Source organism: Triticum aestivum, chromosome 2D (assembly GCF_018294505.1).
Source record: "Triticum aestivum cultivar Chinese Spring chromosome 2D, IWGSC CS RefSeq v2.1, whole genome shotgun sequence".
Taxonomy (NCBI): domain Eukaryota; kingdom Viridiplantae; phylum Streptophyta; class Magnoliopsida; order Poales; family Poaceae; genus Triticum; species Triticum aestivum.
Window position 1 is genome coordinate 10751268 of NC_057799.1, and position 15866 is coordinate 10767133.

At 42.8% G+C, this 15866-nt stretch overlaps 1 protein-coding gene across 1 annotated transcript; it reads right to left on the bottom strand.

Annotated features, from left to right (window-relative positions):
* Positions 1–1766: 1766 nt before the first annotated feature.
* Positions 1767–4715, bottom strand: LOC123048230 (alpha-terpineol synthase, chloroplastic). Its single transcript, XM_044471372.1, has 7 exons — positions 4420–4715; positions 4046–4313; positions 3486–3837; positions 3167–3385; positions 2903–3041; positions 2560–2814; positions 1767–2458 (listed from the first exon to the last, which is right to left on the bottom strand). The coding sequence occupies exons 1-7, from the start codon at positions 4597–4599 to the stop codon at positions 2156–2158; spliced, it is 1716 nt and encodes a 571-aa protein (XP_044327307.1). The 5' UTR covers positions 4600–4715; the 3' UTR covers positions 1767–2155.
* Between the last annotated feature and the right edge of the window lie 11151 nt (positions 4716–15866).

The window sequence follows — 15866 nt, forward strand, 5'->3', positions numbered from 1 at the left end:
TGATCAAGGCCGATCCTAGGACATCTATCTTGAGTGGATTTGGATGGTTGCAGGAGACTACCGGTACACCCGGAGAGACATTCACCATGCTGAGAATGAAGGCAACGGTATTCCTTGAACTTCATGACTTGTTGAAGGATAAGTATGGGCTCGGCCATTCCCCCTTTGTTAGCAGTTATGAGTCTCTTGCTATGTTCTTCTGGACCTTGGGGGGGGGGGGGTGTGAATCAAATAGAAGAACCCAAAACCGTTTCAAACATTCTGCAGATGCAATCCACCGCAAATTCCATGAGGTACTACTAAATTTGTGTGGTCAAGATGTCTGCTGGCTACATCAAGCCCAAGGACCCAAATTTTAGGACTGTACATCCAAGGATTCTAAATGACAAAAGTTTATAATTTGTACACAGAAAGTATTGTGCTTTTTGTTATATGGAATGCGTGTAGACTGTGTTGTTCCTTAAGATATGAGTTGCCATATTTCTATTTTCATTCAAAAGATATTTCTGTATAAAAGTTTATAATTTGTACTACACAGAAAGTATTGCAAACTACCCTTTAAATAGTTCTCCGTTAGCAAAAAACGCACAGAAAAGAAAAGAAAACGCTTTGTCCCAGTGGATCTGTCCATCTCTCCCAGCCTGTGTACATGCCCTTAGCTTCCAACTTGGGCCAAGTTTGGCCTATCCTCAACTCCCAATAGGCCGAAATCAACTGAAAAAGGCGGTGAATCCTATTTAGCGCTTAAGCGCCCGTTTGCAAACGGGCGCCTGCAGCGCGACCCCTCCGCTGGCGAGCTGGGCCGGCCCATATATATATCTGCTTATTTTGTAAAAACGTTCAAAAAAAAAAAAGATGCGCAGCCGGAGAAGAACACGCGATCGGTTAATTCATCTCCAAGCACGTAACCACCACGCCATCGAACCACAAGTGACTTTCAGATTGTTTGTACGCTACTTGTTCTCCTCATTCGCGGGAATCCTCCGGTTTTGGGAAGCTTCCTAAGACGGGGTTTTTTCCCGGTTCGTGGTCATTCCGGGGCGGTTTTCTATTTTTCTTTTCTTTTTTTTCGTTTTTTAAATCAATGATTTTGCTTTCTTGTGTTTTGATAAAAAAAATCAATGAACTTTTTCCAAATTAACTTTTTTCAAAATTGATGAACTTTTTTCAAATTGGACGAAGTATTTCCTAATTTGATGAACTCTTTTCAAATTCGGTGAACTTTTTTCAAATTTGATGAACTTTTTTTCAAATTCGATGAACTTTTTTTCAAATTCGATGAACTTTTTCCAATTTTGATGAACTTTTTATCAAATTCGATGAAGTTTTTTCAAGTTTGATGGACTTTTTTTTCAAAATCGATGAACTTTTTTCAAATGTGATGAACTTTTTTTCAAATCCCATGAACTTTTTTTAGATCCAATGAATTTCTTTTTCAATTTTGTGAACTTTTTTCAAATCCGATGAACTTTTTTCAAATATGTGGACTTTGTCAAATTTCATCAAAAATAAAAAAGTTCATAGATTTTAAAAGAGTTCACGAATTGAAAAAAAACATCATATAGGGCAGAATAAAAAAGAAAAAACAGAAAAGGAAAAATGGAAAATGAAAAAACGAAAAAGGAAAGAAAAAATAGAATAAAAAGGAAAGCATAGAAAATGATCAAACCTCCAAGGCGTGCCTTAGTGGCCTCGTGGTTAGAGCGCTGTAACACAAGACAAGAGATCGCCGGTTCGAGTCTTAGCGCGGCAGCGTGGGCGACGGAACTCCTAGTTGGTGCTGAAGGCGCTGACTAGGAGCTCCTGAAAAAGGCTGCCATCCCATGCATTGCCAGAGGAAAACTGGAGCTGGCATACCGAACGGTTTTCTGATCGCTAGCTTTCACTTGGGAAGCTGACATACGAAAAGAGAAGCTGGATTTCAGGATTTCCAGGAGTCGGGGAGCTGCCGAACAGCCCTAAGCACTGTAAATCAAGATCACCCAATGGTGCTAGTTAATCAACCAACTAGTTTCAACTAAAAAAAAAATCAACCAGCTAGTGTTGGTAATAGAGTTTTAGTAGTACCACACAGAATCAGAATCAATACCTACAATCAATACCTACAGATATTAAGCCTATATAACATCTTTCTAAGATATGTGTCTCCCACCATTTAATGTTCCTCAATCATGAAAGAGTCCAAGAACAACTCCCTAATTTGCTTTTTCTTCCGACCATCCGGCGCACCAAAACCATCCCCGCCTTGGTAAACACAATGTGAGATTCGAGCCAAATTCACGCAAGTCTTGGCAAAAGATCTAGAAAATTGGCAGTGTTTGAATGCATCTTCGTTAATCGACTTCCAGGCTTCCATAGTAAGGTCTTCCATGGCTTCACGGGACTCTTGCTCACTGGAGCTGTTCTCCGACATGTGAATAGCTATTGATGATGGTGCATCCCCTCGCTCCAGCTCGGCCTGTTATACATATTTTCACAACATAAGACACCTCTCACAAAGATTCAACTTTGGAGATTGAAACGGTAAAGGGCAAAACAACCCGGATAAATTTTCCTTACAGAGTGGGTTGCAGAGTCATTGCAGAGGCGAAGAACTAACGACGCTGACTGAACTAATTTAGGGTAGTTTCCAACTTTAGCAAGAGACATTGGGGTGATCTTTTCATCCACACGTAGCAGGGGAAACGTATGTTGCAGCAACAGTGGAGCAGAGGCTGAAATTGATCCATTGTCCAGATACTCACGCAGTGTTGGTCTGTGGTTTCCATGGTGCCACTTTGCCTCCACCAGGAAAGACTCCGCCATCTCTCGCCACTGCAAAATCATGGAGTGGAATTTATTACAGTTCCTTGTGAAAACAATTTATATCATATGAGTAAGTTAATTGTGTATATGAACTTACTGCTTTCTGAAGAACATGACGAGCGTCGCAACCATGTTGTTCCAACACATTTTCAGCCACCTCAGCGGATGTTCTGTACATCACGGAATAGAGTGCTTGCATGTATTCGGGGAGTCTTTCACTAGGACTTTCTTCCCACCTGAAATTATTTATTAATTTTAGATAATGGAAAAGCTTCATTTGCTGTGAAACTAACGTGTCATATACTCTAGGACAAGAATATTACTTGAATTATGAGAAGTGCACCGAGTTGCATGTAGTTACCTTCCAATGGCGTCGGTGAAGAGAACAAGTTCATCTAGAGTTCCATACACATCATAAACATCATCTAAGTGAACTATTAGATTGGCGACTTTAGCAAGCACTTCTCGACACGCTCCATTGTTTGGCTCCCACACAATTCCATTTGCGTAATGGAAGCACTCCATGAGACGATCCCTGGCGAACCCCAATTTTTCACTAAGGGCAGTCCCCTTCCACCACCTATAGTTAATTAGGTCAATTTTCATATCTTAAAACCCGATCAACTATGTGAAGTAATTAGCAGGCTAATTTAAATGTACGTTTCTTCATGCTCAATTACCTTGCGAGTCTCGCGAGTTCTTCCTGATGCACACTTTGCACATTGTTGAAGTCTGTCGTTGCAAATCTAACAAGCAACGGGTCGGAATTGTTCTCATCTCTAGCATAGTGATCTATGAACCATCTTGCTTCCAGTCTAGGAGACCTCCGGTGCAATGGAAGGTCCAAAGAACGAACTACACTGCATCGTACGTGGTGATCCATGGATGGCAAGAGCTTTATGAGAGCTTTCTTAGAAAATGCTCTTGCCTCGTCCAATGTTTCCTCTCCTCCGAACGCAAGGTATGAAGCCTCGTAGAGTGAGAGGAGTCCTCTGACATCGTCGGATCCACGCTTGAGAGTTTCCAGAGATTCTATAATATACGTTACCACGAAACAATGTCAGTTAAGTAAAGTATACAAAACCTAGCCATACACACAAGTCAAAGTTTCAACTGTGATTGCATCTCGACCATGCATTTGGTGCAGATATGTATAATCTCCAAAATTTTGTCCGTAGTTTTAGGTTTTTCTTACAGCCTCTAAGTGTTTGTTTTTCATATTTCATATTTAACTAGGTACCTGGAGGGAAGAAGACTGGGAAACCACCGTCCCTGAGCAACCTGAACCTCAAGGCCACAGAGGCAACATCACTGGCATTGTCGTCCCAGCTGCACCGGTGAGGCTTGCGGTGGTGGATGGAGCTAAGGATACTGGCGATCTCCTCCTCGAAATGGTAGGCGATGCCGAGCCGTTGTACTGTGTCGACAAGCCTGAGCTTCGCAGCTTGGTGGTCGCCTCGGCTCGCCGCCACCAGCCGCTCCCTCACGCCGGCCTTCAACATATCGACCTGTGACATCATCCATGCATGCACGGAATAATTTCCATGAGTAATTCACCTACTTTATGTACTACTTGCCGGTTGAAAATACGATATGTTCAGCTGACAAATGTACTTGATCTGCCAGCTGTCCGCCATTGTTGGGCGAGAGCTGGAGGAGGGAGTCGTAATCCCAGGAGCTGGGAGCGTAGTTGGCAGACCGCCGAGCCGCCGCGGCACAGCGCACCGTTGCCGGCGAGGACGTCTGAAAGCATGTACTCATCGTGGCCATTGTTTGCTGCAATTGCCACGCCATGGTGCTGCGCGCTGCAATCTAGCTACTTTTGCTTGGTGCGTACAAGTGGAGTACTACTTGGTACTTGGCAGCGAGAGCTTGGCAACGAGGTTAGTACTTCTAAGCTGTAGTAGCCAATAAACTTACTGCTGTTTGTTGTTTGAGAGTAGCCAGAATACGTGCCAATTTATAGGCGAGCTACCTAGCTAGGCACCCAGCAGCATAGCTGACTCAGCCCGCATGAAAATCGTGGGACATGACTCATACCGAATTGCTAGTAGTATTTCTTTTCAGCCACATATTTTTGTGGTGACTAGGGATGAGAGTATCTGTACCAACATTTCTTCTGGAGGATATTTTTTTTACCCAGATATCCAACGAACGTTAGATTTTTAGGCATGAAAAAATTACTAACGTTTTTCATAGAAATTTGTGTTCGTGGAGGATGACAAGTTTAGTTGGTGAGCATGTCAAATCCGCCTGATTTCATTTTTTGCCAGAATATATCCGTGTTTGCAAGCTAATTTTGCCATCCTCACGCTAATATGAATTATTATGAAAACTGTTTATTTGCCATGGCTAAAAATCGAACTTTCTGTTTTTCTAGCAAAATTCCGTACAAACCACTGAGAACTTACTAATACTCATTTCCCCAAACCATGGTGGAAAATACATAAAGGGACCGCCTAAAAAAAAAGCATGGTTGGAATTAAAATTCAACGGACCGGCGTGCTACATCTTCAACTTCCCGAAGAAGTAATTGTTCCTCTTCAAATTGCCAACATGAACAATTCTTCCTCCCTCCTTCATCCCACTGGTCCAATCGCCTACCCTTGTAATCTGCGGTGGTACCCCGCAAGCCTAGCAGCCTTACACTGCCAGAGCCGTCTCCTCCGACCATCCCTCTATACCGCCGCGAGAGCTATGTCTCGCTTATAGCGAGACGATAGCTTCTCTTGCGTCAAGCGTGGATGTTCCTCTCGCTGAAGTTGCTTGCCTATGGGCCGGCCCATCAGTGTAGGTTCGCTGCTGCCGCTCGCGCGCTGCAAGTTCGGTCACTATAGGTTTTCTCCATTCTATTTTTATTTACTTTTATTTTTTGTTTGGTTTTATCATTTCTTCTTGCTATTCCTTTTTATAGTTATATATATATATATATTTGTTTTCCTTTTGTTTTATTTGTTTCCTTCCTAGTTTTTATCGGTTTTCTTTCTTTCTCATTTTCCTTCTTTTGTTGGTTTTTGTTTATTTCTTGGTTTTCAGTGCTCCTTTTTCCTTTATTTCTTTATAGGCTTTCACTGTTTTCCATTCTTTCTTTATTGTTTCCTTTTTTGTTTCTTTTCTTCTTTTTCGTCTTTCATGGTTTTTTATTGTTCGTTTTTCTTTTGATTTTCATTCTACATTTTTTTATACATCAAGACTATTTTTCTAATACAAATTAAAAAAAATTCAAACACAATGTTAATTTTTTTGAATACATGGTCAACTTTTTTTCTATACATATTTTTAAAAAAATTCAAATTTTTATTTAAGATTCTTCAAGTACAAGGTTAAGATTTTTTTTAAATACATGGTCAAAAAAATTATATACAAATTTAAAGCATTGCTTGACTACATTTTTCAAAGACAGAATTAACATTTTTTCATGCATGGTCAACTTTTTTTCAACACACATTTAACATTCTTCAAGTTCCTGATTAAAATTTTATCAAATACAAGACTAATATGTTTTTTAGTACATGATCAACATTTTTAATATACATTTAACATTTTCAAATGCTTCATTAACATTTTCAAAGACAAGCTTAGCATTTTCTTAGACAACACAAAATTAACTTTTTTTAATACATGGTCAACATTGTTTCTATACAAATTTAACACTTTTCAAATGCTTGATTAACATATTTCAATTACTTGTTTAACATTTTTTAAATATAATATCAAAATTTTCACACACGTTTAATATTTTCTGTATACATTTTTCTTATGCATGATAAACATTTTGTATATAGAGTTAACATTTTATAAATGATTGATTAACATATTTTAATATTTTATGCATTTCTGTAATATATTTGTTTGTGATATTTAGAAGTATAACAAAAGAAAAAATGAAATAAAAAACATGAAAAAAAACAAAGAATTGAGGCCGTGGCCTCCAGGACGCCTGGATCGGCCATGCTGGCGCTCCCAGACACAAAACTTCCCTACGATCTCACTATAAGCAAGACACATGGGCACCCCTATACCCCTCGCAATTCTGTCACCCACAACATCCTCGCAACCACGCATTCGAACCCGTCAAACCTCTATTTTGCCTCCACGCGTGACACCACGGCCAGACGCATCATCGCTGACCTGACTAGGCCTGGTCAGGATGACACGGTCCGCGTCGGTGTCTCGGCCTCTTCTATGCGGCAAAATCGGGTGAACCAACATTAAAATTTCAGTTGCACGATATTTAGCGAACGTGATAAACAAGTGGTTCGTGCTAGACTTGAGGCTCACATGCATCCGTGTCAAACAAACGACGAACGTTCCATTTCCATTGTCGACTAGCCTCCTACTATGCATGGATTGTCGTTTACTCGTTGAGTTGTCCGTTCTCTTGCATACACGCGAGCCACAGCTAGCTAGCATATGACACACAATGAACTTCCTTTCCATTAGTTATTTAGTTCCATTATTTGCACTCAGCAGACTATTCAACTTAGAGCGATTGCACGCCATAGACGTACGATGGTCGTTGTCTTGAGAGCATCTCTCCAACAGGCGCGCTATATAATCGCCGCGCAGAAAAATTAGTGGTTTTTGCGCGCGCGATACGCTCCGGGCGCTCCAGCGGAGGTGCAATAATTGCGCGCGGGGCAATAACTCGAGCGCTCGCGCCACACTCTCTTCGCCGCGCCACTTTCGCCCCGCCCGCACCGCCGCCGGCGAATTGACCCGATGGATGGCCGTGCCGGCACCCCCTCACCCCTTTCTACACCCGCGACCCCTCCGTTGATGTGAACTTTTGTGTCATGAACTTGGTTCGGATTTTGAACTTGGAAGGATGATGTTGTGGGCATGAATTTGAACTTGTGGGCATGAATATTTATGTCATGAACTTGTTTGGGTGATTTAAATTATGCCATGTCATTGTTTTGATGTTTGAAATATCTCATCTCCTCTCCAAAATGCAACATATGGCAAGCGCTGGCTGCTCGCGCGCGCTGCTTTTTAGCGCGCCTGCTGGAGCTACTCGCGCACGGTAAACTTTGCAGCGGCCGCTAGAGCAAGCGCTCCTCGCCGCGCAAAAACAGGGGATCAGCGCGCTGCAAACGCTTTTTTAGCGCGCTGCGCGTTGGGCGGCTGTTGGAGATGCTCTGACTCGTCTCTTCATTGTCCTGCGTCAATCTCGATCGTGACTCGTCTGAAGGACATGACTCTGATAACTGATATGCACAGCTAGCTAGCGGACAAGCCAAGGCTGGCCGTCACTATCGATCACTGTTAGAGCATCTACAGCAGGCATTCCAAACCCGCTTCAAACGTTCGCGCAGATGGCCCTGTCAGTGACCGGTTAGAAAAAACCGACCTAGACGGTGTCCTTAACTGGGCCTCAGACGTGCGGGCTGACCGGCACCCTTCATATTCAGCCCAAATGTAGCATCTGCCACGTTGAACCCGACAGACTTGCCCCCTCATAAAGAAAAGAAAAAAGACAGACTTGCCCCCTCACAAAGAAATTCACCCCCTCGACCTATCGGGTTCAATTGCTCTCTCCTTTCTTCTTTCTCCTCGGCAACTATTGCATCTGAACATGTCGATCTCCAGTTCGGCCCTGCTGGTGACACCACGACCAGACACGTCTTGGTCGCCTCCGGTTTGCTTCTAACTGGGCCTCACCGCGGCCGGCCCCGATGTTCCAACATCGGGCACTGTCTCCTCTATGCGGCAAAACCGACTGAGCCACCGTGAAAAATCCCAGATGCCCAATATTTATTGCATCTGATAAATAAATAGTTGAAGCCAGACTTCATGTGTACAGTCGGTTTTCGGGTGAGGGGTGTACAAACAGTCGGTTGAGGATTTTCTTCCACAAACGCAAGCCACAACTAGTATATGAGAGCATCTACAGCCGGACGCTCCAGACCGACCTCAAACGACCGGACGGGCCGCCTGGTCACGAAATTTTGACCCAGATGTGCGCCTCAAATGGGCATCAAACGTCCGGGCTGACCGACACCTCTCATATCCTTCCTAAATATGTGGTGGATATGGGGCGCCTGGGCGCGTCCTTCAGTCGGACTGACTTCGGGGTCCCACGCGGAATCACCCGAAAAGGGGTGTGAACGCCGCATGACGCCGATCCGGCTTGCCGCCCGAGGCCAAATTCGGCTATTTAAGCCGGCTGGCGTCTGCCAACACTAGCCCAAGCACGTCCTCCCTCTCCGTGCCGTCAACCCGAACCCATCCACGCCCTCTCTCTCGCTCTGACGCTCTTCCCACGCTCTCCGGCTTCACCATGGTGTGGAAGAAAATAATTAACTACGCGATGCTCACACGAAGCGCTGGTACTAGATCGAGCAGGAGATCCGGGCAAGGCGCGCCGCCCGTATCATTGTCGGGCTGCCTCTGGACTCGACAGAGCCGGAGGAGGAGGAGGAGGAGGGAGAGAAGCAGCAGCCGGCTTCGAGGCGGAGGATGACGAGGAGGCGGAGCATGAGCGGATGCCAGCTTCGGGCTTCAACATGGAGCAGGTGGAGGCCGAGTTCGCCTTCGCCCAAGCGGACGAGACAGCGGAGCGGCAGGAAGGGGCAGTGACCGACGCCCTCTTCGACAAGGTCGAAGGAAAGATGGATGTGTATGCCGCCATGGATGAGCCGGAGGAGGCACAAGTGCCAGGCACGGAGATAGTGGAAACCTCTGACGAGGACTATAGTTGATCTACGTACGTAGGAGTTTTTTTTTTTCTTTGCATGCTTTTGTATTGATTTAAAATTTCTAGTATCCGATATCCGGATGCAGATGGGAAAATTTAAGCACGTCCGCGTGCGTCAGAAGATCCGGATTTCCCTAGGCGGTTTCAGATGCTCTGATACACAAACATTCCGTCGTACGTCTCACTCCCTTCCAATTCCATGTATGTGGACGCAAAGGGGAAGTATATATCTCGTGGGATCTATACACTTCAGACGTGACAACCTCGTACGTACGCGTCTGACCGATGGACGAAAATCACAAATTTAACCTATGAACGAAAAAAATTCACAAAGTGAACAGTTTTTGAATTTTTTTTGCTCCACCGACTCTTTCGTGTAGCGCCCGACATTCAGGCGTCACACTACATTGTGCAGCGTCTGACTGATAGGCGCTACACACCTGACCAGCTTCGCACTCCGAACAGTCTAAAAATTACTAAGTCAATATGCAACGCCTAAAATCTAAAAGCTACATTATATAGTGTAGCGCCTAAGCACTAGGCGTTGCACTACTTGGATTACAACAGCTGCAGCAGCTGGCACTCCCATCATCTCGAACGCTGTACAGTATGGTTGTATGTAGACGACATGCATGCAGCTGGCACTCCATCATCTCGAACGCTGTACAGCACGGTTGTATGTAGACGACATGCACGGAGCATAATTCCGTCCGTGCATGCATGTACTACATGTATGTGTGCTGCCCTGCCGCTTTCGATCGAGTACTATTGTATTTTATATGCATCGCGCGTGGCTAGGTAGTAGTGCTAGGGGAGTGTATTAATAAAGGGGAAAGGACTGAGGAGAGGTGAAGGGGTGATGGATGGATGCAGCCCAAGTCTAACAGGACAGGCAGCTGGAAAAGTGACGGGAGACAGCACTGCTAGACACGCCTACATTGTAGAGAGTGCCACCTGCTACGTAATGCAAGTAGTGCAGCGCCTAGTGTCTAGGCGCTACACTATACAGTATAACGCCTAACTTTTAAACGTTGCACATTGACTTAGTAAATTTTAGATAGTTCGAAGTGCGGCGCTGGTCAGATATGTAGCGTCTGTCAGTCAGACGCTGCATAATGTAGTGTGGCGCCTAGATGTCGGGCGTTACACGAAAAGGTTAGCGGAGCGATTTTTTTTTAAAACAGTTCATTTTGTGAATTTTTTTCGTCTATTGGTCAAATTTGTGGATTTTGCACTTTCAACTCGCCCGATTGCACGCCATGCACGTGCGCTCGTCCTTGCCCTGACTCTTCTCTTCGCTGTCCCGCGGCAGTCTCGTGACTCGTCTCAAGGACATGATTGTGATAACTGATGAACACAGAAGCTGACGGACAAGCAAAGGTTGGCCGTGGGTATTGATCACTGCGTGGCTTAATTAATTGGCTCGGAGATTACACTAGTACCTGCTTGTAATTTTTTTTCAATGTGTATATTTTTCTTTTAAAGAAACAGGAGACGCAAAAAAGGACATGCGAGTTGGAATACTAGCAGGAAACCCTGCTGGAAACGCCCGGGTGTGCATGTGAAACATTTCCTACCAGCTAGAAACCTGCTAGAACCAGAAGAAGGTTTAAGAACCAATCTGTGGTTTAATGGTTAGGAACATGCGGGTGTACCCCAAGCCCGCCAGAGTTTCATTAATGCGAAATATTTTTTCTCTAAAAAATACGGAATATTTGTTCAGTGGGAGGTGACTTTTCCATCAATAGTATTTCAAAAGGTGGTTGTACGAACACTTCTTTTAGAAGCTTTTTCCCCAAGAAAAATTACATACAAACAACCAAGAACTTACTTTTGTTCCCAAACAGCACTTAAAATTTCGGTCTTCTAAATATGTCACTACAATTTTAAACTACGTACATATAAACCACTACCATCAAATGACTAATGAAAAGATGTTTTGGCGCATAGGCATAGCTTGTGCTAAAAGGCAAAAATACAAGTGTAGTGCAAATTTATAACTTTTCAAAAACATCACAAAACATTTGAATGAATCATAAGTATTGTTCCTATTGTTATTTTTATGTATGAGAAAGTTATGGCAATAGTTGAAGAGAACCATCGAATGTTTTGATCTTATAAAAAAATAAAAAAGCAAAAACACTAATTCATAAAGGATGCCCTTACTGCCTTGTCAAATTTATTTTTAGCTATTTCCAGGTAGCCGTTAAAGAGAACCCCAATTATCAATGGAAAAGATACAATATATCATAAATGGTGTCAAATAATTTGATCCCATTCAAATCATGTTTTACCGCAAAATCTATTTTTTTAATAAAAATAAAAGTTAAAAGGAGAATTCATTTTTTCACATAGTACAGACACAAATACTCATACATACGCACATACACTCATTCCTAAGCCGGCACATCATCTTGAGACGAATGAAGTCGCCACAAACACCTTTGTAGTCGACGGGAACGTCTCCTCCCACTGAACGCACATCATCAAAAAGCCTGAAAAATATCTATGAAAATGCGAGCACCAATGTCAAGTCTACGACTTGAACTCGGGTGGGCTAAGGATACCATTGTCCTCCTAATAGCCATCTAACCACATGTTGGTTCGCATTTAAAAGACAATTCACGACCAAGAGCAAACATGCAAAATTGACCGGGGCACGCTTGTCGATACAACACATTGTTTCACTATTTATCTTCGAAGATACTGATTTAAGGGTTATAATGGTCAATATGATAAAAAAATCTGACAAGGCTTTCATTTAAATAGTCAACATCTCGTCAGCTCAAGGTAGTTGTGTATATATAGCAGTGCAAATGTTTTGTGGCATATTTGGAATCCAAACTATTTTGAAAGGTAATTGTGCATCTGAGCAGGTCTTTATTGATATATACGATTTCCACCCCCACGCCACCGTCACATCCCAAGCTGATGATTTCTTGCAACTCTTTCTTCATTTTGTTTAGCTAAGGCCCATGAATATTAAGCAAATTTTCAGTTTCTCGATTGTATTTTATTTTGCGCCGTTGGTGCAACGAGCATTCCTTTTGGTTATCATTTCATATAGTTAGCCTCCCTTCTTGGTTGCATTTTGTTTTTACGCCACGGGCGCAATGGTTCATCTAGTGTAGATGAAATGATCCATTAAAAAGGAAATGATCCACCATATCATTGGCCGGATATTTTCCTTTTTGTTAATATTTGTTCTGTATCTCTCTGCTTCTCCTTCAAATTGTGATTTTAGTGGATAAATAAAATAGATGACGAGTTGTTTTGTTAGTTGGGATTAGAACTAATGTTTTTTTGGACTCTAGATGGTTAAGTCTTAGCACCACACACAGAACACAGCTTTTCACGGTCTACATTCACTAGTAGAAAATAGGGCTTTGGTTCGGGCAGGGCAAGCCCATTAGTCCCGGTTCAGTCACGAACCGGGACCCATGGGGGCATTCGTCCCGGTTCGTTAGCCCAGGGGGCCGGCCGGGGCCTCGTGGGCATTGGTCCCGGTTCGTGGGGACCCATTTGTCCCGGTTCTAGGCACGAACCGGGACCAATGTGCCTCGCTCCTGGCCCACAACCATTGGTCCCGGTTCTTGGCTTGAACCGGGACAGATGGCTGGGCTTTAGTCCCGGTTTCAGCCACGAACCAGGACAAAGGAGCTGCCTATATATACCCCATCGCCACAGCAGAGCACTCCACAGTGCTCTGTTTTTTCTGGCCGGTGAGGGGAGGGCATTTGGGTGCTCTAGTTCACCTCCTATGCACATGAGGTGTTCGATGAAATGTCTGAGCCACACTAGTTAATCTTTCTCCTCTCGAAACTCGACCTCCGAGCTCCATTTTCCCCGAGATTTGTCCAGGTTTAGCGGTCCGTCACGTCCCTTCCCCGTCTTCACCGCCGTCGATCGCCCGCGCCGATCTCGTCGCCGGCACCACCGTGGTGAGCCTCTTGTTCTTATCTTCTTTCTGAAAGAAAAAAAATCTTACTTCAGATAGATACTTGTCTAATTTTCTTACTTTTATTATTCCTTGTTATTATATAGTGCGATGGTTTTGGTATCCTCCCCCGTCGGCCATCTTCCTATCTATGATTCGGATGTGGTATATATTATCTTTTTATAATATTTCGTTCATTTATTGTTTATGACAATTATGCCGACCAACGTGACATATATTTTATTTATCTAGGAGGTGGTTGAACCGGAAATTCCAACCGACCCTATTGTCGAGAGGTTAAATTTTGTTGAAGAAGAAAACAATTACTTGAAGGAAAAAATAAAAAAAATTGAGGAGGAGAAGATGATATTGGAGTTGCATGTTGCGGATGCCGTCGATGATCACAAGATCAAGATGGATGCAATGCGGTTGAAGATTAGAAATATTAGAAAATATGCCATTCATACCGAGGCTTGGTATCATTATGCAGTTGGATCAATTGTTACCTTGGTTGCGATTATGATCGCATTTCTTGTTGCATTGAAATGTTTTACATAATTTCAATGTATGGTTTAATTAAATGCTCTGGAGAGTTATATATGTTGTTCAATGAGAACTATGTATGTAATTTGGTTTTAATGTGATGATGAACTTCTATTAATTTGGTCACTTATCAATTTCAGGGTCTTACAGCTCAAAATAATTAGTAAATGCATGAAAAATAACAAATGAAGTCACAAAGGGTTGAAAATTGATGATGTGGCTTTGAATGGTGCATTTTGAACACAGAAAAACTCTGGAGTTCAAATAAGTTAAAAAAATGAAATCCCTTTGTAACAGACGAGTTTCCGTATGAAACCCTGATACTTCGAAAGAGATTGTCCGTTTTGTACATGAAGTGCATCCAATTTTTGCCGTAACCCTCTCTACTTTCTTGCACATGCTATGTGGGTCAAATGATGATACCATGCGAACTTTCAACCTTTTCAGAGTTCATTTGAAATGCTTTTCAATTTCAGGGTTTTACAACTCAAAATAATCAGTAAATGCATGAAAAATAACAAATGAAGTCAGAAAGGGTTTAAAATTGATGATGTGGCTTTGCATGGTGCATTTTGAACACAGAAAAACTCTGGAGTTCAAATAAGTTAAAAAAATTGAAATCCCTTTGTAACAGACGAGTTTCCGTATGAAACCCTGATACTTCGAAAGAGATTGTCCGTTTTGTACACGAAGTGCATCCAGTTTTTGCCGTAACCCTCTCTACTTTCTTGCACATGCTATGTGGGTCAAATGATGATACCATGCCAACTTTCAACCTTTTCAGAGTTCATTTGAAATGCTTTTCAATTTCAGGGTCTTATAGCTCAAAATAATCAGTAAATGCATGAAAAATGGTGCATGAAAAATAACAAATAAAATAAATAAGTAACTAGAAACAAAATAATATAAAATTTAATAAAATATATAAGTAGAAACAAAATAAAATAAACTTTAATAACATTAATAAAATTTATGAAATTAAAATTATCAAAGTATTTTCTGTTCAAAACATTATAAGCAACCTCTAGTATTATTGAAACTAAAATTATATAAAATTGATGCAACTAATATTATCGAAGTATTTTCTATTCAAAATCATTAAAAGAAAAAAGAATTTTCATAAAGAACTTTTTTTGTTAGAAACTTTAATAGCAAAAAAATATCATAAAGTAAAATAAATAAGTAATTAGAAACAAAATAAAATAAAATAAATAAGTTTTTTGTTGTAAGTAGAAACAAAACAAAATAAATGAAGTAAAAAAGAAAACAAAGAAACAGGCAAAAAAAATGCCACCTACTGGGCCACCACAGCCTAAATACGACTAGAAACCCAACGATGGGCCAGGATTCAGGCCCGCAGAAGGCCCAGTAGGCCCATCAGGCATAGCAGTGACAATTAGGCCCGTAAGCCTACAATGGAGAGGAGCTCGAGAGGGGTGCGGCAGTGGGGCTTATAGACCACTGCGCGCCCCTCTCATCTAGGGAGGTGGGACTAAACTTTCGACGCGGGCGCAGCAGCACAGGGCTTTTGGTCCCGGTTGGTGGCACCAACCGGGACTAAAGGGGTGCATTGGTACCGGTTCGTGGCACCAACCGGTATCAATGCCCCCCCTTTAGTCCCGGTTGGTGCCACCACCCGGGACCAAAGGCCGCCGCTTCCCGCCCTTTGGGCTGCCGGAAACTGACCTTTGGTCACGGTTGGTGGCACCAACCGGGACTAAAGGGAGCATTTGTCTCGGTTACTGCCACGAACCGGTACCAATGCTCTTTGTATATAAGCTGGACTTGTGAAAATTTCACAACTTCACCGTCAGTTCGTGCCCGACGCCCCAGCGCTGCTCCTCGTCGCCGTCGCCGTCATCGCCCTGCCTCCGATGCCGT

Coding starts and splice junctions, on each gene's coding strand:
- LOC123048230 (XM_044471372.1), bottom strand. CDS start 4,599: ATGGCGTGGCAATTGCAGCAAACAATGGCCACGATGAGTACATGCTTT. Junction 4,314..4,419: donor GCGGACAGCTGGCAGATCAA/GTACATTTGTCA, acceptor ATGATGTCACAG/GTCGATATGTTGAAGGCCGG. Junction 3,042..3,166: donor TTCACCGACGCCATTGGAAG/GTAACTACATGC, acceptor AAATAATTTCAG/GTGGGAAGAAAGTCCTAGTG.